The 27,549-nt window shown below is 42.9% G+C and overlaps 1 protein-coding gene across 5 annotated transcripts in view; it reads left to right on the forward strand.

Annotated features, from left to right (window-relative positions):
• RTEL1 (regulator of telomere elongation helicase 1) overlaps positions 1-27,549 on the forward strand; it is a 207,794-nt gene that overhangs the window by 92,100 nt on the left and 88,145 nt on the right. For all 5 annotated transcript variants that reach the window (XM_087890974.1, XM_087890976.1, XM_060684364.2 and 2 more), the window contains exons 7-14: positions 2,084-2,159; positions 5,992-6,076; positions 8,073-8,138; positions 12,167-12,320; positions 13,996-14,034; positions 16,172-16,250; positions 19,739-19,836; positions 25,044-25,099. In XM_087890974.1, coding sequence (XP_087747100.1) covers positions 2,084-2,159; positions 5,992-6,076; positions 8,073-8,138; positions 12,167-12,320; positions 13,996-14,034; positions 16,172-16,250; positions 19,739-19,836; positions 25,044-25,099 — 653 coding nt within the window. The remainder of the gene's footprint in view (positions 1-2,083; positions 2,160-5,991; positions 6,077-8,072; positions 8,139-12,166; positions 12,321-13,995; positions 14,035-16,171; positions 16,251-19,738; positions 19,837-25,043; positions 25,100-27,549) is intronic.

Raw genomic sequence — 27,549 nt, forward strand, 5'->3', positions numbered from 1 at the left:
ATGACTGAAAAAAGTGACTTATGATTGTGTTTCACACTTACAACCATTACCGCATCCCCATGGTCAAGTGATCAAAATTCAAATGCTTGGCAACTGACTCATATTTATGACAGTTGTCGAGTCCTGGGGCCGCGCGATCCCCTTTTTCAACCTTCTGGCAAGCAAAGTCAGCTGTGAAGCCAGATTCACTTAGCGACCGTGTTACTAACTTAATAAGTGCAGTTATTCACTTAACAACGGTGGCAAGAAAGGTTGTAAAATGGGGGCAAAATTCGCTTAACAAATGTCTCAGCAACAGAAATTTTGGGCTCGGTTGTGGTTCGTAAGTTGAGGACTACCAGTATAGAGTATATTTTAAGAGCAGGAACTATGGTGGAAGCTGCAGTCACAGACTGAGTTTAGGAAAAGGTCAAGGGTATCAACTCTTGGCTTGCAGCTGAGCACCGGTGCTTGTAATCTGTTGCGTCCCTTTCATCTTGGAACAGCTTTTTTTTTAAAAATTAAAACTGTGGACGGGTGATGAATTAACAGTGTAGTGTTTAATGTATTTATCAAATAAAAGCAGCAGGACTTGATTAAAAGTGGATTCAGCACGGCAGGTCGAATCTCAAGCCCTATTAAACATAGCCGGTTCCTTCAGGGTTCCCCGAAAGGGTGTGTTGTTTCCTTATCGCTGATCACTTGGTTGACTGACATCTGAGACAGATTCGTTTCCAAAATAAATTGTACAAAGTAAAAGGCCCTTGCAAAGAAGTTGTACATTCACAATTTCAGCAAACGGGTTTCATTTAAAACTGGTGCTGGTTATGCATAGAAAGCTGCTGTTTTTAGTTATTTATTTGTATCCCACCTTTTATTATTTTTGCAAATAACTCAAGGTGGCAAACATATACGATACTCCTTCCTCCTCCTATTTTCCCCACCACAACAACCCTGCAAGATGGGTTGGGCTGAGAAAGAGAGATTGGCTCAAAGTCACCCAGCTGGCTTTCATGCCTAAGGCGGGACTAGAACTCACTGTCTCCTGGTGATTGGTCCAAAGTCTCCCAGCTGGCTTTCATGCCTAAGGCGGGACTAGAACTCACTGTCTCCTGGTGATTGGTCCAAAGTCTCCCAGCTGGCTTTCATGCCTAAGGCGGGACTAGAACTCCCTGTCTTCTGGTGATTGGTCCAAAGTCATCCAGCTAGCTTTCATGCCTAAGGTGGGACTAGAACTCCCCCCCCCACTTTCTAGCCAAATGCCTTAACCACAGCTATCACGCTATCAGAATAACATCATGCCCATCCCCTGCCCACCCTTTTGGAGCCTCGAGTCAAGGAGAGGATGCTTCTAGCAAGAGGTACAGGTAGTCCTCAATTTACGATTGAGCCCAATATTGATGTTGCTAAGTGAGTTTTGCTGGCCACTTTTCTTGCCACTATCATTAAGTGAATCATTTCAGTTGTTAAATTTGTAAGACGGTTGTTAAGTCAATCTGGTTTCCCCGTTGCTTTTGCCTGTCAGAAGGGGATCACATGACCCCATGACACTGCATAAATGCGAGTCAGTTGTCAAGCACCCGAATGTACCTAAATCACAATGACCATGGGGATGCTGCAATGTCCACAAGTGTGAGAAATGATCATAAATCACTTTTTTCAGTGCTTCTGTAACTTTGAATGGTCGTTAAGTGAACTGTTGTAAGTTGAGGACTACCTGTATTATCAAGCCCCACCTTGCTTTCCCTTCTTTCTTTTGAGGGAAAAAAAATGAGCCCTACATGTAGACCTAGTCTAAGAAACCAATGCCATGAAGGTCAGGGGTCATGCGGTGGGAGGTTTAGAAATAGGAAATAAATTAGATTTAGACTATCTAGCTTCTAAAGCTATCTAGCTTTAGACTATCCAGCTTCTTTTAGCCTGAAGACTAAACCAAGAATGTTCTGTTGTCTAGTCTTAACATAAAAGTACCAATGTCTTGTTAAGCCTCAGGTGTGCCACAAAAGGCCTGATCTTGATTGATGAAACACCAGCACAGTGATGGCTGTAATTGTTTTAAACTTCCAATAAACAACATATTTTTTTCCCCTTCTTTTTCGTGTAGAAAAAAGCACCGAGAAAGACCTGATTGATCCCATCTTGGACATTGAAGACCTTGTTAAAAATGGAAACAAACACAGGTCACTTCTCCTTAAACTCTTGTCTCACTTCCTTGGAGATGTAGCTCAGCAACGGCAGGGCTTCGTATTAAGCCGGAATGGCGAAACCAGATTTACCAACCTAATTTACAGAACCAAAGAGGATGCTTTCTTTTGCTGAGATTGTGCATGTTTAAATCATTTGTTGATCCCCTGAATGGCCGGGGTACCTGTGTTTGCCCCTGAAAACAAAAGCTTGATAGCACAAGCATTCAAGTTATTTTATATGCCTTATTGTGATCATCCATAAAGCAAATTTTATAATGCTCATTATAGGTCAGGGGTCTCCAACCTTGGCAACTTTAAGATTTGTGGAATTCTGGGAGCTGAAGTCCACAAGTCTTAAAGTTGCCAAGGTTGGAGATCCCTGTTATAGGTGACTTTTTGAGAGATTCCTCAGGAATCTATTGTCTCCCCACTCTTATTTAACATCTATATGAAGCTGGGGCAAGGACATCTCTTGGCATAAGTTGTGTTTCATCGCAATGCTGATGACACCTAACAATAGCAACGACACTTAGACTTATATACTACTCCATAGTGCTTTACTGCAGTCTCTGGGTGGTTTACAACATCGGCATATTGCCCCTAACAAACGGGGTCCTCATTTTACTGACATCGAAAGGATGGAAGGCTGGGTCAATCTTGAGCCAAACAGGATCGAACACCAGACTGGGGGCAGAGTTTGCCTGCAATACTGCATTCTAACCACTGCACTGCCAGGGCATGTAGTAATACATCTCTACCCCGGATTAACCAACTGATGCTATCAGAGTTCTTTCTTAGTGTTGTGAAGCTGTGGGAGTGTAAATGGGGAGAACAGAATTTATTTCTATAAACAGAATTTGTATTTCTGTTTATAGAAATTCTGTATTTTTCGGAGTATAAGACGCATCTTAATTTTTGGGGAGGAAAATAAGGGGGAAAACATTCTGCCTCTGCCTACCAGGTATTCATCTGGCTAGCGTCCTTAGCCTGGTCCTTAGCACATTAGTTCCTGGTTGTGAGCGCGTGGGGGTTGCCATTTTGGGCTCTGCGTGTTGTGTTTTCAGCTTCCAAATGCTCCGTTTGAGAGCTGTTCAAGGCGCGGGGATCACCAAAGCACATCGCTGCCGATCACCACCCGAAAATGCAATGCGCAGAGGCCAAAAATGGACCTTGCAGAGGCCTAAAAAGCAATGTGCAGAGGCTGAAAACGCAATACGCAGAGGTAGCGATTGGTGACAATGTGCTTTGACAATCCCCACAGCCTTGAACGGCTCTCAAACATGAGGCATGGAGCCCAAAAACGCAAGCCATTGTCTGGCAATCTCTGTAGCCAGGAAGAGGATGCATGGAGGCCGAAGGGTGGGGGCCGGTTGGTGGGCGGGGCTACATTCGGAGTATAAGACGCACCCAAATTTTCAGCCTCTTAGGGGGGAAAAAGTGTGTCTTATACTCTGAAAAATATGGTATATATATTTCATATTTCTTAACTGGCCATCTCTCTCAGAGAGGGGCTGTGGGTGGTGTACAATATACCGTATTTTTTGGAGTAGAAGACGCACCGGACTGCAAGACGCAACGACCTTTTTTGGTGAGGAAAACAAGAAAAAGATATTTCCCTCTGCCTCTCAGCAATTTTGCAGCAAACAGCCTGCTTTACTTTCATTTTTGTTTTCAGCATAGCTTGATTAGCACAAAGAAAAAAAAATCTGCTCCAACAATTTATCTCCTTGCAGCAAGTAGCAGAGGCCCCTGCAAAACAGGTGAGAGCAAAACAGCTGAGAGTCGGGAGGCCGATCCACTCAGCTTGTGCTAATCAGGCTGTGCTGAAGCTGAAAAGGGCTGTTTCTTGCTGCTTGCTGCAAGGAGGTAAACTGCTGAGAGGTAGAGGCCAAATTGGGGGGTGGGGTGTCAGTGGTGGGCAGGGCTACATTTGGTGTGTAAGACACACCTAAATTTTCATACCCTTTTATGGGGGGGAAAGGTGCGTCTTATACTCCGAAAAATATGGTAATCAAATTAACATTAAAATGAGGATTTAAGATTAAAAAGTTTTTAAATTATAAAAAAATACTTCTTTTTATTTCGTACTTCTTAAGTATGGAATCTATATCTTTGGCTCAACCACTGCAAGACTCAGTGGCTGTGGGTTTTAAGACCCTCAAGATTGGGAGCTTTTCCCCCCGATCTTCAGCTCTTCCTGGGAGGGTCGTTTCCCCAGTCAAACTTGAGACGTAGCGAGGGGCTTCTCCTGGCCTCACGACTTCTGCTTGAAATTCAGATGACAACCTGGATAGGGGAACCTTTGGAGGTGTTCGTGCTGGGCACCGGTTTCCCCTATTCCTGGACCAGGCAGCCTTGCTCATATCACAGTGATTCATGCCTGAGTCATCTTATTTATTTTACTGTAATGGACTCCGCATCGGATTCCCTTGAGGAGCTGCAGCTGATTCAGAATATAGTGGTGTGAGCAGTTTGGGTCATTTCTCATTACTTCTGTACAACAATACTGCTCCCAATAGGATTCCGGTTGCTACTTATAAAGCCTTACATGGCATAATCTCTGGTGATTTGTGGCTCCCATTTTCTTCGCTCGCCTCACCAAATTTAGCAAGAAAGGCATCCTCTAAGTCAATTAAACAATGTCACCAGGTTAGACCTTGGAGTTGTGCCTTCCCTGTGGTGACGCGTGCTTTATGCAACAACCATAAGGCTAACCAGGTCAGAACCGTCCCCATTATGACACATGTGCCATAGGTTCGCCATCATGGGTCTAATGTATTGGAAAAGTTCTTAAAATTCAAGAAGATTTTCAGAGATGCATCTGTCTTGGAAGTAGCCCTGATTGAACAGTCAAACAACTGACGAGGGAAGTTGTTTTATGACATTCTGTATTATGTCGTAAAATGCCTTATGATGATTTTGATGTCATGAAATGTTTTATAAAATTTGCCAGATTTCAATTTTACAAGGGCCATAGGTCCCAGTTTTTGGATGCATTCTGTAAGTTAATTGCTTTGAGGTACCTTGGTTATAAACATTTTCCCTGTGATGCACCATTTCATTCAGTTAAGGTTACAGACACCAAGAGTTTTAGAAGGTTATAGGCAGACAGATAAATAAGCTCCCTTTTGTAAATGTGGCTGATGAATATAGACCTTGTTATCTATAGTTAAGGATTTCCTGAATCGTGTTCATAGTGAAAAATTCTAATATATTTTTCATGTACATAAAAGTATTTATTGGGCTCCATGTTTCCAGCAGTCTGCTGCCAATCTTCCTATATTGCAATATTTTTTCAACCTTGGTTACTTTAAGATGTGTGGACTTCAACTCCCAGAATTCCTCAGCCACTTGGCTGAGGAGTTCTGGGACTTGAAGTCCACACATCTTAAAAGTTGCTAAAGTTGAAAAACACTGTCTTATTATATACCCAGCAATCTTCTCAGTCCGCCCCTCTCCCCCAGTGCTTCCTTCCCAAACACCCCCCACCCCCCGTTCCAGAATCTTTCCTCAAGGCTTCATTATCCATAGTTTAGTTATCCTTGGTTGTAGGCTAAAATGGAACTCTCAAATTACAAGGAACAGCATTATGTCAGTATTAAACAACACTGGAATAGCCCTGCGGTTGGAAAGTGGCAGTTATTTTGACTTAATAGCCCCTAATGAATTTATGGCCAAGCCACAAGTTGTATATCTTGGCTTGTAGCGTTTTCTCATCCATTAAAAAGATGGCAGGCAGTTATTGATAAACACAACAAAAGCTTTATTGAAAACAATGTAACTCAGAAGGCATTGTGTAATTTTTTAAAAATTTCTCTTTAAACAGAGTTTGCCCTTATTATCTTTCTCGGAGTCTGAAACAGCAAGCTGACATCATTTTTATGCCTTATAACTATCTGCTGGATTCAAAGGTATATGTTGTATATATATATTTAATTAAAAATAATCAAACCTGATTTTTATATTTTGGGAAATGCTCTTCGGTGTTTACAAACTCTGTATCAAAGATAATCAGATGCAGATTTTCAGCTGAACTTGGTTACTAGGGAGCATCTGGGTTTGTCTTCACTTGGTACAGAATCTAGATCAACTCAGAAGTTTGTGGTCAGAGTGGAAATTATGGAGCTGGCCCAGAATCATCAAGTGCCTGGCACATGGATGGTTGTCCTTACGATCCAAGGGTCCATCCATAATTGTGTTAGAAGCACTTAGAAAACTAACGATCAAGTGAGCCTGTTTCATCGCTGCAGAGAAGTTGCGCTTATTAAATTAGTTTTCCCCCATGCAGCTAATGAATCTGATGAGTTTTGGAGGGAGCAGGAATTTTAGCAACCAAATAGATAATAATTCATGCTGGAGTTTCAGAACCACGTGGCTCGTTTTTCCCCTCTCTCTCAAACCACTGAACTGAATTAGCAAAAATTCCCAGTGTGTTTTCCATTCTTTTTTTCTATCTTTTCATACACTACAGTAACTTTACCAGATTTTGTGTTAAGATACCAAAAAATAAAATAAAATCCTATATTTTAGCATGGCAGTCATGCATACGGAATGATGGAGGGATTTGGATGAAATGACAAAAGTCCTCTTTTTATTTTGTATCATACGTTCTGAAGTAAGAACTTCAGAACGGGTCATTTTAATCTGTTAGCGCATCAGTCCCCAACCTTTTTTCCACGGGCCAGATGGGCAGTGTGGGGGGGGGGGGGAAATGGTTTCTCATGCTAGCAAGCTCCTGCACATGTGCAGAGGAAGCTTTGCTTGCTTGTGTGGCTCAGTTCCTAACAGGACACGAACCGGTACCGATCCGCAGCCCAGGAGTTGGGGACTCCTGTGTTAGTGTTTAAGATTACTTAGATCTGTAATGCTGCAGAACATTGTTTTCCAATGCCGGCTGGGGAGTTGAAGTCCATACATCTTAAAAGTTGCCAAGATTGTAAAAACAAACAAAAAACAAACTGGTGTAGAATCTTCACTTGTATCAGAGAATGTGATTTCTTGGCCTCGCATCGGAGACTCAGTGAAACATTCTGTGGTAATGCTTACAGAGTATCAGACCTATGGATCATCTCTGGCTTACTACCACAATTGCGACCAGAATTTCCATTGCTAAGCGAGGCAGTTGTTAAGTGAGCGGTGTCCAATTTTATGACTCTTTTTTTTGCCGTGGTTGTTAAGTGAATCATGCAGTTGTTAAGTGAACCCGACTTTTTACCATTGCTTTTGCTTGTTAGAAGTTACCTGGCAAGGTTGGAAATGGCAATCAAATGACCCAGGAGGCTGCTTGTAAACCCCTATTTGGGTTACCAAGTGCTTGAATTTTGTTCATGTGACCATGGGGATGCTACTACGGCCGTAAATGCGAGGATTGATAATTTTTCAGTGCATTTATAACTTTGAACGTTCACTAAATGAATGGTTGTAAGTGGAGGACTACCTGTGCTGAAAGGATGAATTAATTTTTTAGTTGATTGGCGCTATATCAAAAAGGATTTTTTCGAGTACAGGCCGTCCTCGACTTACAACCATTTGTTTATTGATTGTTTGAAGTTACTTAACAACCATGGCAGCATCTTCTTGGTCACATGATCAAAATTCAGATGCTTGGCAACTGTCTCCTATTTATGACGGTCGCAGTGTCCCGGGATCACATAAACACCCCTTGTGACCTTCTGACAAGCAATGTCAATGGGGAAGCCAGGTTCTCATAACAACAGGTTTATTAACATAACAACCGCACTGATTCACTTAACAATTGTGGCAGGAAATGATGTAAAATGGGGCAAAACTCACTTAACAATTGTCTTGCTTAATGGCAGAAATTTTGGGCTCAGTTGTAGTTGTAAGTCGAGTGCTACCTGTGTCGCAACTAATTGAGACCAAGTATTGTGTTTTGCTTTTTCATAGAGTCGAAGAGCTCATAACCTGGATTTGAAAGGGACTGTAGTAATACTTGATGAAGCTCACAACGTGGTAAGTAAAAAATACAATTAACTTGTTCCTACTTTGTACTCTTTGAAAAACATGTAGGTCTCCTTTTGCAGGAAAGTCTTGTTAATCAGCATAGCTATATAATTTTTCAAAGGACTTTAAGCAAGCAAGAGACAATCATTAGACAAATTCTTCAACAATAAATGTTGGAAAGGATGAATCACCCAAAACATGCAATAGAGAATTTGTGCAATAATAATAAACTGTGTAAAACCAGCTCTTTGGCAGAAGGAGCATATTTTTTTCCCCCAAATTTAATTTAGGGATATTTTACAATCTCGCCACCTGCCCCCTCAGAATTCTTACATTGAGATTATTTCCTCTATTCCTAGACCTTAGGTGTGGAATGGGACATATTATTATATTTTTATCTCATTTCTTCAGGAAACCTGTTGTTAAAATGTTAGTTAATAGTAAATGAGCAAGGACAGTCGGATTTAAGCTATTTCTGCGTAGAAGACTTTACAGAATTTACAGAAGGCGTCAAACTATTCTCCAAAGCGCCTGAGGGCAGGACAAGAAGCAATGGGTGGAAACTAATCAAGGAGAGAAGCAACCTGGAATTAAGGAGAAACTTCCTAACAGTTAGAACAATTAATCAGTGAAACTGCTTGCCTCCAGAAGTTCTGGGTGCTCCATCACTGGAGGTTTTCAAGAAGAGATTGGACAGCCGTTTGTCTGAAATAGTACAGGGTCTCTTGCTTGAGCAGGGGGTTGGACTAGAAGACCTCCAAGGTCCCTTCCAACTCTGTTACTCTGTTCTGTTTTTCTGAATATAGTCCTTTACAGAACTGTGTCTTCATTTTATTACAAGGCTTACCAGTAGCTCCTTATTTATTAGATTTCCTGGTTGCCAATTGCACGCAGATTCATGGCAGCTTATGACAAAATTAAAACCTCCATGGCATAGCATAAATATATAAATAATAAAATAGGCGCAATAAGCTTAGAATCACTTCAACACAGTAAAATTGAAGCATCTATGGTTCAGAACAAGCAAATGCCAACCCAGTGGGCTCAAAACATGATTAAATTATAATCAACAGCACAATACTCATCACAGACAGCGGCATAAAAGAGAACCACAAGTTAGAAATCAGAAATTAGATTTCTGTTAATCATAAATTAGAAATCAGCCAGTAAAAGCAGGACAACACCTATCACTAAAGACACTGCAGAACAATTCCGTGATAATATTGTTCCAGTTGTGGGCAGTGGGCAAGATCTTATAGAAGACGTCCCCACTGAGTTGACCGCAAGGACTCAGGGTTGCAGCTTAAATAGTTGGAACTGCCACAAAAGGGACGATCCTTCCTTTTGGAAATGACTTGCTGCATGTCTCTGTGGATCCATCATTTTGGGGATAGCTATCCTGTCAGGCGTGCGAGGAATCAGAAAGACACACTGAGCGGATAAGAGAACGACAGGCAGCCCCTGCCTTATGATGGCAATGACCCCAAAATTTTAGTCGCTAAGCAACAGAGTAATTAAATGAGTTTTGCCCCATTTTACGGCCTTTCTTGCCATAGTCATAAAATGAATCAATGCAATTGTAAAGTTAGTCACACAGTTGTTAAGTGAATCTGGCTTCCCCATTGACTTTGCTCATCAGAAGGTCACTAAAGGGGATAACATGACCTCGGGACACTGCAACCGTCATAAATATGAGCCAGTTGCCAAAGTTCCAAAGTTTGATCGCCTGACCCTGGAGATGCTGCAGAGGTCATAAGTGTGGAAAAAAACTCATCAGTCATTTTTTTCAGTGCCGATTTACTTACTTAAATTTATTTACTTCGAACTACGCCGACTTCAGTCTGACCTAAGCATAGTACATAAAATTATCTGCCACAATGTCCTTCCTGTCAATGAACTTCAGCTTCAACCACAACCACAACAATACACGAGCAAATAATAGATACAAACTCAAGGTAAACTGCTCCAAACTTGAGTGCAGAAAATATGACTTCAGTAACAGAGTGGTCAACTACCTGACTCTGTAGTTTCTTCCCCCAAACCGCCAAAATTTTCACCTTAAACTGTCTACTGTTGACCTCACCCCATTCCTAAGAGGTCTATAAGGGGCCGTGCATAAGTGCACCAGCCTGCCTTCCGTCCCTGTCCTAATATTCCTTTTTCCTCTTACTCTTTTCATGCATTCAAATTATGTTCATACTTTTACCTGTTTTCTTATAATATGCTTGACAAATAAACTTATGATTATGATTACCTGTTTCCTCCTCTGGGAAACATTTCCTCTTTTTGTATCACCCGCTGAAGGTATTACCTTTCCAAATCATTATTAAAACAAGCTGATGATAACTCCCTGGTAGAATATTCTGATCTAAGGAATGGGTTCCCTTTTACATCATCGTTGACTCTCGCTTGGCTGTTTGCTATTAAATAAAAAAATACGAAGTGTAAATGATTAATTTGAAAGGAAAATGCGGGTTTATGGCAATACCATCATATCCTGCTGAGAAATAACCTAGTTTGTTATCCAGTGATAATTAAAAGAATGCATTTTGAATTAAACATGGAGAGGTTGCTTCCAAATTTGGAATGATTGGTATTATTTTGAAAATTGGGAAACCATGTCCACCTGCAGTGGGTACCTTTTGTTGCATGCAGTTATGTGCGGTCTCCTTGAGAGGCACACAATTGTATTTAAATGGCATGTTTTTCCTCCACTTTCACAGGCAAGGCTGCCTTTTCAGTACAGGGAGTCCTCGATGTACGACCATAAACAAAACTTTTGTGTACAAATGTTTTATTTTGGCTGTTCACCGCCCTGAGTCCGAAAGGAGAAGGGCGGTATAGAAATCTGAAACATACATACATACATACATACATACATACATACATACATACATACATACATAAATAAATAAATGAGCCCAAAATTTCCATTGCTAAGCGAGACATTTGTTAAGTGAATTTTGCCCCGTTTTATGACCTTTCTTGCTACAATTGTTAAGTGAATCAGTGCAGCTGTTAAGTTAGTAACACGGTTGTTAAGTGAATCTGGCTTCCCCGTTGATTTAGCTTGTCAGAAGGTCACAAAAGGGGATTATATGACCCCGGGAGACTGCAACCGTCATAAATATGAACCAGTTGCCAAGCTTCTGAATTTTGATCACATGACCATGGGGCTGTTGCAATGGTCATAAATGTGAAAACAGTCATAATTCAGCTTTTACAGTGCTGTTGTGTTTTCGAACAGTCATTAAATGAACTGTTGTAAGCCGAGGAATATCTATATATATATAGCAAGGGTGTCCAACCTTGGCAACTTTAAGACTAATGAACTTCAACTCCCAGAATTCCCCAGCCATGGCTTCTGGGAATTGAAGTTCACAAGTCTTAAAGTTGCCAAGATTGGACACACTTGTTATATAGCAGGGGTGTCAAACTCGCGGGCCAGATGCATCACGCGCTGGCCACACCTGGCTTAGCGAAGGGAGAAAAAGTTGTGATATCTCACGTGACACCACTGATGACGCGAGTTTGACACCCTTGCTATATGGGATTAAAGGACTGACAGCTTCTCTGTGGGAAAGAATTTGATATTAATATTTAACTCTTGTTTCAGAACAATCTGCTATCGCCCTCTGCTACTACAAAGAGACACAGTCCTTAAGTCTTTTAATTTGAAGCAGGATGGAGAATATTAAGGATTCTCTGAAGTTATTTTAGGGTTTTCCTGAAGTAATACAGCAAAAATATAACATTTCCCACTTTGGGGGGTGGGGGAATTTGTGCAACAGCTTACGCCTTGTTCTGAAGCATCTGGTATTGATTGACAACAGCAATCAGAACGGAGGACAGGAAGACTTGGATCCTTCTTGAAGCAGCCAAATAAGCATATTTAAAAAAAGGATAATTTTGTTTTTATTGACTCTGCCGCTGTCTTTGCAGCACAAGAATTGCCCTTGCGCAAACATGTGTAAACATAACTGTGCAATTGACAAAATGCAAGGGTTTCATTGTTTTTTTTTTCTCCTTTTCACCAGGAGCAATTGTGTGAAGAATTGACCTCCTTTGACCTGACTCCCTATGACTTAGCTTCGGCCGTTGATGCCATCAACATCGTCTTAGAAGACCAAGCCAAAAAAATTGAACAGAATGAATTTAACGCTGAATTCAATATGGAATACGGCAACTCAGGTAGGATTGCCTCCACGCACAGGAACCTACAAACTGACTGGGCCACCTAAGAGTGGAGGGCATTGTTTTATAGTACAGCTAGTCCTCGACATACGTCATTTGCCATGATGATTGTAAAATGTGTCAATCACGTAACCCAATCTGATTTTGCAATGGTTTTTTTGACGGTAATTAAGCAAATGTGGTTGTAAGCGCAAGCACCACAGTTGTAAGTCTCAATAAAGGAAAATATTTGTAGCTCAGGGTTGAAATGAGGGTTCCTTGGTGCTCTCTGAGCTTGCTTGTTTTCTTGCAGACATTTAATTACCCAACTAGGTAACATCATCAGGGCTAGTTGTAAGGGTGAACCATTATACGTAGTCCTTGACTTACAACAGTTTGTTTAGTGACCATTCAAAGTTACAATGGCACTGAAAAAGGTGACTTTTCACATTTGCGAGCGTTGTAGCATCCCCATGGACACATGATAGAAAGTCAGATGTTTGGCAATGGACTCATATTTATGACAGTTTCAGTGTCCTGGATCATGTGATCCCCTTTTGCGCCCTTCTGACAAGCAAAGTCGATGGGGAAGCCAGATTCACTTAACAACAGTTTGATTAATTTAACGACTACAATGATTCACTTAACAACTATGACAAAAAAGGTCATAAAATGGGGCACACTTGCTTAAACATCTCACTTAGCAACAGAAATTTTGGGCTCAGTTGTGGTCGTAAGTCGAGGACTACCTGTATTTGCTATGGGTGTGGTTTTGCCAAAAACCAGAAGTAAGTGCTGGTTTTCAACAAAACAGTTGTAAAATGTGACCGGTTGCAAGTCGAGGACTACCTGTAAGCATACTTTCCCTTGTGTTGAAAGGATAACTGAGTGGGTGGGACATTCTGAAGACAATTTAAGCATCCAAATAGCTACAGAAAGTAGAAGAAAACATTAAACTGATCCCAAACTCTTTAAGACTTTAAACATTTACAAAATGCTGACATGGGCCAGAAAAATATTCGAAAGAGTAACATTTTGTAGTCACACAAGCCAATCCCAGTTAGTAATCAAGTACAGTAGTTCTATTTTAGGCTAACTCAGGCTAACATCAATCATCAAAGATAATAGAAAAAACACATTGCAAAATTTGATTTTTTTTCTGTCCCGGATTTACCCTTGACGTTAAATAAATGATTCCAAGATGACTTAGAAAGAAATCATCTACCCACTGTCTCTTATGTTTAGGTACAACCACCGTTGTTCTTTGGTGGAGATTTGGCAAAGGGGGTGATAAAACTGTGTAATTCTGGGCACAGGGATTTGAAGGGATTTCTTTTTTGGTCAAAAGGCCTAATTTCTTCCTTTTTTCCCCAATCTCAGAGAGTAGTCAAACTCTGCATGATTTCATGAACATAGGAGACAATTGTTAGCGTTCTGCAGTGGGCACACAGCCTATCTCCGTGCGATTGTGCGGCATGGCTGTTTTGAAATGGAGGAGGCTTGCAAGATTCCTGTCAAAGTTCTTGAACATCTTCTTTAATTTTTTTGCCCACCACAGAAGTCTGAAATAAATCTCTTAATAATAGGTGCAGATAAATTACATGAATATTTATCTTTCTATGAATATATGGAATGATAGAAAAAGATGGCATCTGTAAATCTAAACTGAAGGAAAACTCCTTTTCTTAAACAGGACTGAACATGGAACTTGAAGATATAGCAAAAATAAAACGTAAGTACGTTTTGCCTTGTGAAGTTTAGCCAAAGTAATCCTATACAGGTAGTCCTCGCTTAACATCCACTCATTCAGCATCTGTTCGAAGATACGACGATACTAAACAAGGGGCATTTACGACAGGCCCTGCTAGTTATGGTTGTTGCAGTGTTCACATGGTCATGTGATTGTGACTCAGGCACAATTATGACATCAGAGTATCCTGCAGTCATGTGAATATCACTTGGGATCTTTACTTCCAGCTTCTGACAAGTGATCAATGGGGAAGCCGGCAGGAAATCACAAATCCTGTTCATGTGACTGCAGGAGACTGCAACCACCTTGGATTCACCTAACAATGGCAACTGCAACTGCCAGAACGTCAGTGCAGTCATGTGACATTGTACTTACGATCACATTGCTTAGTGATGGAGTTTCTGGCCCCAGTTCCCATCGGTAACTAGGGGGGACATGGTAGCTCAGTGGCTAAGATGCTGAGCTTGTCAATCGAAAAGTCAGCAGTTCAGTGGGTCAAATCCCTAGTGCCACGTAATGGGGTGACTTACTTACTTATCCCAGCTTCTGCCAACCTAGCAGTTCAGAAGCATTTAAAAAATGCAAGTAGAAAAATAGGGACCACCTTTGGTGGGAAGGTAACAACGTTCCGTGTGCCTTTGGCCGGCCACATGATCATAGAGACGTCTTTGGACAGCGCTGGCTCTTCGGCTTTGAAACGGAGATGAGTACCGCTCTGTAGAGTCGGGAACGACTAGCACATATGTGCAAGGGGAACCTTTAGCTTTACCTTTACCCTCAGTAAGTGAGGACGACCTGTTCCAAACTTCACCCAGTGTTCAGTTTGCATTTCTGATCTGACCATTTTAGGATTTGGTGGCATGAAAGTTTGAGCTATGTTTAGTTTAAAATGGAGTTGTAAGCCTTCCAGAGTCATTTAGGTGAGAAGGGCGGCGTCAGGCGCAAGAAACAGCACCTCGGTGGTGCAGCGGACTAAAGCTGTTAAGTGCTAGCACTTAGCTGCCAGCTGCCTGCAATTAGTGCAAGTTCGAATCTCACCAGGCTCAAGGTTGACTCAGCCTTCCATCCTTTCGAGGTAGGTAAATTGAGGACCCGGATTGTGGGGGCAATAAACTGACTTTGTATAGAACAACACCACTTGGGGGGGGGGTCCGAAAGCCCTAATAAGCAGGTATATACAAAAAAAGTATGCAGGCTATTGCTATAATGCATTGTACGGCGCCCTGAGTCTACGGAGTAGGGCGGCATATAAATTGGACAAATAAATAAATAAATAATAAATAAATAAATAAATAAATAAATAAATAAATAAATAAATAAATAGCCAGGGTTAGGTCCAAAATGAACACGAGTTTATTTCATGCTACCTCTAAACAAGAATCTGAACTATTAGACGGTTCAAGGCAAATTGGCAGTAGATAAGAGTCAATGGATTTCAAGGAAAACTGGACTTAAATCTCTTGTGGGCAAGAAGGGATTCCGAACTGATGACACATTTGACCCCTCCCTCGGACTCAGCCTAGTCATCTCCTGCAAGCAGTATAAAAATTTAATAAATAAATAAAAGTGTACAGGCAATCCTGGACTTAACAGTTAACACCCACAAGTGAGCCCAAAATTTTTGTTGCTGAGTGAGACAGATGTTAAGAGAACTTTGCTCCATTTTACGACTTTCCTTGCCACACTTGTTAAGTGAATCACTTAGTAACACAGTTATTAAGTGAACCTGGCTTCCCCATTGATGTGATCCAGGGACACTGCGACTGCCATAAATGTGAGTCAGATGTCAAATGTAAATCACGTGACCATGGGGATGCTGCCACGATCATAACTATGAAAAATGGTCGTAAGTCACTTTTTTCAGGGCCGTTGTAACTTTAAACGGTCACTAAGTGGACTGTTGTAAATTGAGGACTACCTGTACATGCAACAGAGTAGATGCCTCACCGTCTTCCATGAACTGGATTAAGCAGATGGGACCCCTGATTCGACAGGAAACCAGAGGAGCAGAGGACATTCACCTGGCCTGAGGGAAACAGAGAGGGCTCCCCCCCCCAGGTGAGCATCCATCGGTAACCACATTAAATATTTACCCCCTTTTCCTTTATGTGCCGTAAAGGGATCCTCCTGCAGCTAGAAAGCGCTATTGACGATGTAGAACTCTCATCAAGTGAAAATGGACTCACGAAAGAGGGAAGGTATGTTTCAATTTTTTTTTTAAACAAAGATCTCTTCCAACTTGGTGTTAGAGCAGTGTTTCTCAACCTTGGCCGCTGGACGATGTGTGGATTTTGAAGTCCACACATCGTCCAGCGGCCAAGATTGAGAAACACTGTGTTAGAGTAATCTTTATTTTTGCACGCTTCTCTTTTGGCCTGCTTGTTCCAACCGCAATTGGGACCGTAAAATTCCTCATTAAGCAAGGTGTCACATGACCTCACCTGATCGTACGACCCCCTTTTTTTTTTTTGCTACGGTCATTAAGTGTATCACTACGGTTGTTAAGCAAGGCATCATGTGATTGCAACTTGCAACCTTCCCTGCCAGCTTCCCTGCAGCTCCACTCATGCAAGAGGGAAGGAAAGCCATTTCGGGGTGCTGTGCGTGCGAGTGGAGCTGCTGAGTGTGTACACTGGCCTGTCTCTCCTGTAACCCGTTCCAAATAGACCATGGCCTGTGGTCCAAATAGACCACAGCCCGGGGGTTGTGGACCCCTGATCTAGAATTTGATGTGGAACCCTGCAGTCCCTTAATAAACAGGAGGCAGGAATTGATCCCGGCAAAACCTCTTTTATTTACACGACTATGAATTACGTTCATTCACAGTCAGCAAGGTTTGTCCAAACAGTTTTTCAAAGGTATATTTCTCAACGCACCTCATCTCGTTTGCCAAGCTGCCACATAACTTGTTTCCAACCGCAGTACAAGGCCAAACTTGGCACAGAGTCTCTCAGAGTCACGGAACGAACAAATGGTTTCCTGCAAAAGCCCTCCTCCCTGTTCGCTTCTCTTTTATTTCCTATGGGAGGGGCCAATCGCCTCCAAGGTGTGGCTTTACTCCCAGGTCGACCCTGTTTTCTGAGTTGTCTTCTGGCAGCTCTGCGCGTGCACACACTGGGAACGGGCTCCAGCAGTTCCTCTGCCTCGCTGCTGTCTAATTCCCTCTCTGCCTCCGATGCAGAGCCCTCGTCGGAGCTTTCCACAGCTCCCAGAACTGGCCCACGTTCCTCCCCAACCTCCTCACTGTCCGACTCTGCTGCCAGCTCCACTGGCCGCCAGCAGGCCACAACACATTGAGGGGAGGATACTCTGCCCCATAGTTGATGCTAAGAGAAATTGGAGAACGCAGGGTAAAGAACAACCCCAATGCTCCATCTTACAAAGAGCTAAGAGCAATATAAAGCAGAAGTACACCCCTTCCCGGCTCATGTACACCAGGCTGAAGACCAGATACAGTTCTGAGCAGCTCCAGGCGGTGGGTCTCAAGTGGCACCCATTCCTCTTTTGGGGAACTCCTGCTAATGAGCAGATCTTCCATCTTAGTAAAAATGAGTTCTTTAGGCATACGTGAGGCTTTAAGGCCCTCATTTTGACTCTTAAAAGAATGTCCCTCCTCTTCCATAAAAAAGAAAGCATCAAATATCCCTTCTCTCTCCTTATCTTCCCAGTTTGAGAGCCACGGAAGGTTGCTCCATTTCTTAGATCTCTAATTAAGCAAATTTAATAATTAAAGTCAGAGCCTGCTCTCCTTGGCATTTGGGGAAACAATTGAAAGAATGCAAGAAAGATCTACCTTTTGTGCAGACCCTGGTGTGCACATGTATCACCTCTCCTGCGGAAGCTGCATTGGTTGCCGATTTGCTTCCAGGTGCAATTCAAGGTGCTGATTGTCACCTTTAAAGCCCTTCATGGCTTGGGACCAGGTTATCTGAGGGACCGTCTCTTGCTGGTCACATCTACCCGACCCATCAGAGCGGGAAGGCAGGGAATGCTGTGAGTCCCATCCCCGAGGGAGATACACCTGGTGGGACCCAGAAGAAGGGCCTATTCTGTGGTGCTCCCTCTCTTTGGAACATTATTCCCCCAGAGATTAGAATAGCCCCCACTCTAACACTCTTCCGGAAGGCACTGAAGATCCAGTTCTGCCAGTGGTCCTGGGGAACCCAGAGTGGGATGGAGCCCATTCAATGGCTCGTGTGATCGGATGTTGCTGGGATGGGAGGTGATTTTGTTATATTGTACTATATTATTTTATTTGATTCTTTTTGTTAGTTTTTATTGTTTTAAATGTGGTTTTATATTCTGAAAGCCTCCTTGAGTCTCCATGAGCGAATAGGCAGCAATATAAATTCAATAAATAAATAAAATTGTCTGTCTGTCTGTCTGTCTGTCTATCTATCTATCTATCTATCTATCTATCTATCTATCTATCTATCTATCTATCTATCTAATTTATAGGCCTTCTCACGATTTAAGGAGACTCTAGATTGCTTATGATATAATAAAAATAGAGATATAAGAACCATTATCAATTAAAAAATGGATTTAAATGGTGGGGTCCTTGGTGCTCTCTGAGCTTGGTGTTTTTCTTGTAGATGTTTCATTACCGAACTAAGTAACATCATCAATGCTAGAAGGTTTGCAGGGAAGAGGAGGAGAAGAAGAAGGAGGAGGGGAGAGGAGGAGGATTGTCCTTGGTGCTCTCTGATCTTCGTTGTTTTCTTTCAGACGTTTCATTACCCAAACTAGGTAAAGTCTTCAGTGCATTGATGATGTTACTAGGTGGGCAAGGAAACATCTGCAAGACAACAGTCAGGTTCACAGAGCACCAAGGGAACTTGCAGTTGAAACCTGAGCTACAAATATTCTCTTCCATCAGATTAAAATTACAAAATATTAAATACAGAGTTAAGAGATCCCAGGCTAGCTGCAGAAGCGGTCACTGCACCAACCACTCCAGCCTGCAGCTTCTCCATCGAGGCCCAAAAGCAACTGGCAGAGTCAAGGTTTTAAGGCCTTTCCTGAAGACCAAGAGGTTGATCTCACCTCCGGCAGCAAGATGTTCCAAAGAGTGGGGGACCTGATAGAGAAGGGTCTTTTCCTAGACCTCGCCTGCCAAAATTCCTTGGCTGATGGGATTTGTAGTAAGCTGGTTCTGCCAGAATCATCGACAGAACCTTAATCGTATGCCTCCTTCCCTTTAGCAACTCCGGGGAATGGCTGCTATCCTCCTCCTCCACATGTCGCCCTCACAGCAACCTGTGATTTAAATTAGCCTGAAACGTTTGTGCGTAAACACATTGACTTCCCTCTCGTTAAATCAGAAAATTATTTCAGAACAGTTCGTTTTAACATGAGAGGCACCGTTGATCTCTGCAGGTAAGCCTGGGATAAGCTGTTGCAGAATGAGGCTGAGCTTTCTGCTAACTTATCCTTCCAATGAGGCATAGAGCTAAAAAGTCTACTATTTTGTCTCCTTTGCCCCCTCCCCCCTACTTTTGAATCCAGTGTCAAGTGTGGGTGGCATAGTGATGATTTATGGCAAGTTAAAAAAACAAAGAGAATCGGATTTTGTAAGCGAAGAATAACAGCATGTTTTTCATCCTACAGGGAAAGGAAAGCTGTTTCCTTTCAGGATGTACTAAAAATACTTTTCTTAACAGTATGTTTCTGCTTGAATCTCTAGCTACATATTTGACTTGTTCGCAAAGGCTCAAATCACATTCCAAACCCAGAATTCTCTCCTTGAATCACTGGAACAAATTGTGCAGTATTTAGCTGGCCGTAAGTATAGACCCCCCCCATTTTTACGAGAAAAAGATTGTCTTGGGGAGGATGGGAAACTGGAATAATGATGACAATTGTAGTGTCCCCGCCGGGGTCACGTGGTCCCCTTCTGACAAGCCAAGTCAATGAGGAAGCCAGATTCACTTAACAACCATGTTATTAACTGAACCACGGCAGCGATTTAGTTAACAGCTGTGGCAAGGAAGGTGGTAAATTGGGGCCGAATTCACTTAACGCATGTCTCACTTAGCAGCAGAAATGTTGGGCTCAGTTGTAGTCGTAAGTCGAGGATTACCTGTATTTTATTACCCACCCAGCTGTGTTCTGCACCCACTGAAGTTTCCTAATGCTCTTCAGGGCGGCCCTGTGTAGAGCACATTGCAGCAATCTAAGCAAGAAGTTGCAAGAGGGCATGGGTTGCCACGAGAAGGGCCTCCTGGTCGAGAAATGGGCAGATGCTGGTGGATTCGCCAGTTTTGGCTCTGTTGGATCAAGGTAGCCTGGCATTTATCCTAAATAGGAGCTCTGTTGCAATGAGTGGTATGCAGGTAGTCCTCGACTTACGACCACAGCTGAGTTCAAAATTTCTGTTGTTCAATGAGACATTGGTTAAGTGAATTTTGCCCCATTTAACGACTTTTCTTGCCACAGTTATTAAGCAAATCACTGCACTTTTTAAGTTAGTAACATGGTTGTTAAGTGAATCTGGCTTCTTTGTTGCTTTATTTATTTATTTGTTTGTTTGTTTATTTGTTTATTTGTTTGTTTGATTTATATGCTGCCCTTCTCCGGAGACTCAGGGCAGCTTACAATGCTTTTTAAGCAATAGCCTTCATACTTTTGTATATACTTGCTTAGTAGGGTTTTTGCCCCCCCCCTCCAAGCAGTGTTCTATTTTATACAAGGTCAGCTTATTGCCCCCACAATCCGGGTCTTCATTTTACCTACCTCGGAAGGATGGAAGGATGGAAGGCTAAGTCAACCTTGAGCCTGGTGAGAATTGAACTCGCAGTAATTGCAGGCAGCTGGCAGCTAAATACTACTTTAACAGTAGTTTAGTCCACTGCACCACCAGGCTCCTCCTTAGCTTGTCAGAAGGTCGCAAAAGGGGATCACGTGACTCCGGGACACGGCAACCGTCATAAATATGAACCAGCTGCCAGACGTCTGGTTTTTTCATCCCGTGACTGTGGAGATGCTGTAACGGTCGTAAGTGTGAAAAACGGTCGTATGTCACTTTTGTCACTGTAGTTGTAACTTCACTAAATGGTCACGAAATAAACTGTTGTAAGTCGAGGATTACCTATACTGAGCTGACTTTGAAACCGTCCAGGAATTATGGTTGGTATAAACAAGGCCATAACAATAAATGGAGCCTTGGTAGTACAGTGGTGTAAAGCACCCTGTTTTTAAGACCAGCTGCCTGCAATTTCTGCTGGTTCGAATCTCTCCAAGGCTCAAGGTTGACTCAGCCTTCCATCCTGTCAAAGGTAGGTGAAATGAGGACCCAGTTTGTGGGGGCAATAAGCTGATTTTGTATAAATATACAAAAGGATGAAGGCTATTGCTTAGCGCATTGTAAGCCGCCCTGAGTCTCCGGAGAAGGGCGGCATATAAATCAAATTTAAAAAAAAAATGGAACTGGCTGCTTTGATAATATTATGGTAAGGGATATTAGCTTTTTAAAATGCCCAGATCTAAGTTGGACCAGGGACCCCCAACTCCTGGTCTATGGACTGGCACTGGGCTGCGGTATGCCAGAAACTCGGCCGCACAAAGAAGGCTGCAACCATGGGATGAAACCATGCCCCCTCCAGTCCGTGGAAAAACCCCCCCATGGAACCAGTCCCTGGTGCCCAAAAGGTTGAGTTAGACAAAACCTTTAAGCATCTTATGATCCCCCTTTCACCCTGTTAGCTTCTCTCTCTTCCTGTTGAAACGCTCCCTAAATCAGGTTAAATCTAATTAAAAATCTAGAGGAGTTTTCAAAGCATACCTAGCCACAATCAGCCCACATCTGTCAGTGGAGCAATTAAAAGTTGCTCTCTTTTTTTTTTTTTTTGTATTTATCCATTAATGAATGATCATTTTGAAACCATTTCTATGGAATACGTTAAGTGTTTTTGACAGGTTTCGACCTGCTCAGTCCAATTTTCCGTTTCCAAGTAATCCACTTAAGCACACGTCTTAAAACCCAAGAGCAAACAAAACTGTTTAAAGACTTTTGATCACACACGTATGCCAGTTAATATTAAAGAATGTTAACCCCAAAACCTTCGAGATGCAGGAATTAAAATTAACTCAGTTAATTTGATTCCCAAGTTGGCCATAGTGTGAACCCTGCCAAGTGTCTGAGTCATATCAGATTAACAAGAAATTGTAAAAAATGTTCTGGAGCGGTTCCTGGGTTTGTAACCTTTCAACTGTTTGAATTACAAAGTGATGAGTGTGTTTCCATTTTTAAGGATACTTGTGTTGTGGTTTTTTCCCCCACTTGCCGTGACCTGATGTCTGTTGTGATTAAATGTGATTCATTTAATTACATGGCTGAATGATGCACTGTTGTTACACATGCTCTCCCGTTCACCTTATGATCACAGACACAACACAAAGCCCTGGTCATTAGCCACACTTGAATCACATTCAACGGAAGTCTGAGGCACAACGGGTTCTTTGGAAGACTCGAAGACCCAGTGAATTTAAAAATTAACAGCAAAACTTTACTGGTCTGTCAGTCAATCAGAATAGAACTGGAAGGGACCTTGGAGGTCTTCTAGTCCAACCCCTTTCTCAAGCAGGAGATCCTATACCAGTGATGGCGAACCTTTTAGGCACAGAGTGCCCAAACTGGAAGGCGCGCGTGCCAGAGTGCCGGAAAACCCAACAACCAGCTGGCTGAGCTGGGGCGACGGCGCACGTGCCCACAGAGAGGGCTCTCCATGCCACCTTTGTCATAGGTTTGCCATCACGGCCCTATACCATTTCAGATAAGTGGCTGTCCAGTCTTTTCTTAAAAACCTCCAGTGTTTATTTATTTATTTATTATTTATTTATTAGTCCAATTTATATGCCGCCCTTCTCCGTAGACTCAGGGCGGCTTACAATGCATTATAGCAATAGCCTGCATACTTTTTTGTATATACCTGCTTATTAGGGCTTTCGCCCCGCCCCCCCAAGCGGTGTTGTTCTATACAAAGCTGGCTTATTGCCTCCCACAATCCGGGTCCTCAATTTACCTACCTCGAAAGGATGGAAGGCTGAGTCAACCTTGAGCCTGGTGAGATTCGAACTTGCATTAATTGCAGGCAGCTGGCAACTAAGTGCTAGCACTTAACAGCACTTTAGTCCGCTGCACCACCGAGGCTTTTGGAGCACCCACAACTTCTGGTGGCAAGTTGTTCCACTGATTAATTGTTCTCACTGTCAGGAAGTTTCTCCTTGGTTCCAGGTTGCTTCTCTCCTTGATGAGTTTCCATCCATTGTTTCTTGTCCTGCCTCTCAGGTGCTTTGGAAAATCAGTTGACTCTCTCTTCTTTGGGGCAGTTTCTCAAATACTGGAAGACTGCTGTCATGTCACCCCTAGTCCTCCTTTTCTCTAGACTGCCCATACCCAATTCCTGCAACCATTCTTCATTTATAATGTACTTTTGTTCTTTCTCACATGCACACAAACACTCATTCACACTTACCAACGTCCCTCGCAACTAGGCTGCCAGGCATGAACTAGAGGGACGGCGGCCATCCAGTCTGGATCCAAAGACAACCCAAAGAGTGGGTGGGCTTCTGGACCCCGTTTATCCCCCAAAGACCTTGCTTTGTTGATTGGCAAGATTGGCAACTACTCTTACCTTATGGATTGACAGATCTGGTAGCTGTTAATGGGATTTGGGGAGGAGTTTCCCATGTGATCAGACTCAAGTTCTTTTGTCTGGTTCAGGTGATATTTCCCACCCTTGTTTTCGTGAGATTTATTTGTTTGTTTGTTTGTTTGTTTGATTTATATGCCGCCCTTCTCCGGAGACTTAGGGCGGCTTACAGTGCCTTCATACTTTTGAATATACCTGCTTAGTAGGGCTTTTTTGGCCCCCCCTAAGCGGTGTTCTATTTTATACAAAGTCAGCTTATTGCCCCCACAAACCGGGTCCTCATTTTACCTACCTTGAAAGGATGAAAGGCTGAGTCAACCTTGAGCCTGGTGAGAATTGAACTCGCAGTAATTGCAGGCAGCTGGCAGCTAAGTGATACTTTTAACAGTAGTTTAGTCTGCTGTGCCACTAGGCTCCTAGTCTTGTTTTAGGCATAAAAAACAGTTGGGTGACTTTGGGCCAATCAACAAGAGGCTGTGAGTTCTAATCCTGCCTTAAACATAAAAGCAAGCTTGGTGAGTCCGGGCCAATCACCAGAAGTCTGTGAATTCTAGTCCCGGCTTTGGCATGAAGGCTGGCTGGCTGACTTTGAGCCAATCACTCTCTCTCAACACATCCCACCTCACAGGTTTGTTGTGGGGAAAATAGGAGGAAGAAGGAGTCTTAAGTATGTTTGCCACCTTGACTTGTCTATAAAAATAAGGGCAGGAAATAATAATTATTTCCCAAAGGGATCGTTTAGGCAAGATTCCTGGCTTTTTATCCACCCTGCTTCTGTACCTGCTTCATTTTTAGGTATGGCAGCTTCACTGTCAGAACCTGCTGGATTTCACCCCTGGTTTTGCCCCATTTTATGACTTTTCTTGCCACGTTTGTTAAGTGAATCACTGCAGTTGTTAAATTAGTCACACGTTTGTTAAATGAATCTGGCTTCCCCATAGACTTTGCTTGTCAGAAGATCGCAAAAGATGATCATGTGACCCTGGGAAGCTGCAACCATCATAAATACGAGTCATTTGTCAAGCATCTGATTGTAAATCACGTGGCCAAGTGGATGTTGCAATGGTCATAAGTGTGAAAAATGGTCATAAGACACTTTTTTCAGTGCTGTTGTAACTTCGAATAGCCACTAAATGAATGGCTGTATGTTGAGCACTGCCTGTATTCTGAACAATTAGTTGGAATTTTAGATAATTTTATTTAACACCATCTTCTAAACTTGCTGTATGTTTGGTAGTGAATAACAAAACAAGGGAAACAGTATATTCAATGAATGTTTGTCATGTGCATGTTTTTTGGGATATATAGCAATATTATTTTCATACTTGTTTATTCTAGGTTCTGGGATATTCACTAACACCGCAGGACTGCATAAGTTTGCAGATGTAATTCAGGTAAACTTTTAGTTCTTGAATTAAATATATAAAAATATATGTTTATTATTGGTGTTCATCGTTCTTGTTGTTTTCCTAACCACCACTAGATGACTCTCCAAGCTATACTTTACACTGAATTAATCAGGACAAAAGAGATATACTGTTTGGTCAAAAGGAATTTGACCAAAATTGTTAACACTAGTGTTTTTCAAAATCGGCAGCCTTAAGATGTCTGCATTTCCAATACATCGTGGCTAAGGATTCTGGGAGTTGAAATCCACACAAGTTGCTTTAGAGTCTATGGCGATATGTACTGTAACACATCCACAATTGATTGATTAATTATGTACCATCAAATTGTTTTCAACCCCAGTTTAGGTACATACTACATACTGTAGATAGGTGTATATATTAGCAAAAAACCAGAAGTAGCTATTTCATTGCACTAATTAAAGGCCTGGAGACTAAAACAAATGAAGAACGGTTGCAGGAACTGAGTATGGGCAGTCTAGAGAAAAGAACATGATAGCACTATTCCAGTATTTGAGGGGCGGCCCCAAAGAAGAGGGCGTCCACCTATTCTCCAAAGCACCAGAAAACAAGACAAGAAGCAACGGATGGAAACTCATCAAGGAGAGAAGCAACCTGGAATGAAGGAGAAACTTCCTAACAATGAGGACAGTTAACCAGTGGAACGACTTTTCTCCAAAACTTGTGGCTGCTCCAACACTGGAGGCTTTTAAGAAGAGACTGGACAGCCACTTGCCTGAAATGGTATTGGGCAGTGATGGCGAACTTTTTTGGCACTGAGTGCCCAAACTGGGAAGTTTGTGCATACATGTGCATGCGCAATGGAGCCCTGAAAACCTGAAGACCAGCTGGCCGGCGTGCATGCAGGCACCAGCCACCTGGTCTTGTGGTTTTTGGTCTTCGTGCACACTGGAGCCCCGGAAACCCGAAAGAAACAGCTGGTCTTCGGGTTTCTGGGGCTCCAGCATGCATGAAGATCAGCTGGCCAGGGTGCGTGCACGCACCGGAAACCAGAAAAGCAGCTGGCGACGGCGCGCATGCCCACAGGGAGGGCTCTGCCTGTCACGCGTGCCATAGGTTCGCCATCACAATATAGGGCAGTGATGGCTAACCTTTTTGCTGTCGCGTGCCAAAAGTGGGGAGCGCAGGGGGTCACGCGCCCGCATGCCCACACCTATAATTCAATGCCCCCCGCGCATGCACACGCGACCCCTTCAGCACTCCCCTTCCTTTTGGTACACAATGGCAAAAAGGTTACCGATGGGGCCCAGTAGGCCCGTTTTTCACCCTCCCCAGGCTCCAGAGGCTTTCTTGGAGACTGGGGAGGGCGAAAACGGCCTTACCCACCCACCCACCCTGGGGGTCCTCCAGAGGCCAGAAATGGCCTGTTTCCCGACTTCTGGAAGACCCAAAAACCAGCTGGCCAGCGCGCGCATATGCGTTGGACCTGAGCTAGGGCAACCCTCATGTGTCCACAAATATGGCTTCGTGTTCCACCTCTGGCACGCGTGCCATAGGTTCGCCATCACGGGTATAGGGTCTCCTGCTTGAGCAGGGGGTTGGACTAGAAGACCTCCAAGATCCCTTCCAGCTCTATTCCGATTGAAATATGCTTTTCCTCATTGGCAAAAGTCCAAAGATTTCATTAACTGCATTAGCATACTTAACTGCAAATCCAGTGGCTCCACAAATCCTACCTTGTAATTGCATTGATAGTACACTACGTGCTTGACCTGATTCTCAAATTAACCCATTTTCTAGGCGCTGCACAGTTCATTAAAATCTTAAACTCATTAAACAGACAGAAGTACAGCCAGGCCTCATTTAACATCCTCTTGTAAAGCAGCCATTCAGAATGACAAGTGCGCTGAATGAAGGGGACTTAGGATGGTCCTTGCAGTGGTGGCCATCGCAGCACCCCCCCCCCCCATGGTTACGTGGTCGCAATTCAGGCGCTTGCCATCCGCTTGGAATTGCAACATTGCATTGTCCCACAGTCACATGATCGCCTTTTGCGATCTTCGGTTTCTGACAAGCAAAGTCAATGGGGAAGCTGTCTGGAGATCTCAATTTGCCATCCCATAACGGTGGGAGGCTGCCACCACACGGGATTCTCCGAATGACGGCAGGTGGGAGTGGCACAACCGCGGTCAAAAGTCGGTGCAGTCACACAATGTTTTACCCTATGACTGCAATGGAGTTCCCGGTTCCAATTACAGGTAGTCCTCGACTTAACAACAGTTCATTTAGTGACCATTGGAAGTTACAACATCACTGAAAAAAGTGACCGCTTTTCACACTTAACAGCCATTGCATTATCCTCATAGTCACATGACCAAAATTCAGCCGCTTGGCAACTGGTTCATATTTATGACGGTTGCAGCATCCCCCGGATCATGTGAACTCCTGTTGCAACCATCTGATAAAGTCAGCGAGGA

Source organism: Pantherophis guttatus, chromosome 3 (genome assembly GCF_059756535.1).
Source record: "Pantherophis guttatus breed Tessera chromosome 3, ASM5975653v1, whole genome shotgun sequence".
NCBI classification, from domain to species: Eukaryota; Metazoa; Chordata; class Lepidosauria; order Squamata; family Colubridae; genus Pantherophis; species Pantherophis guttatus.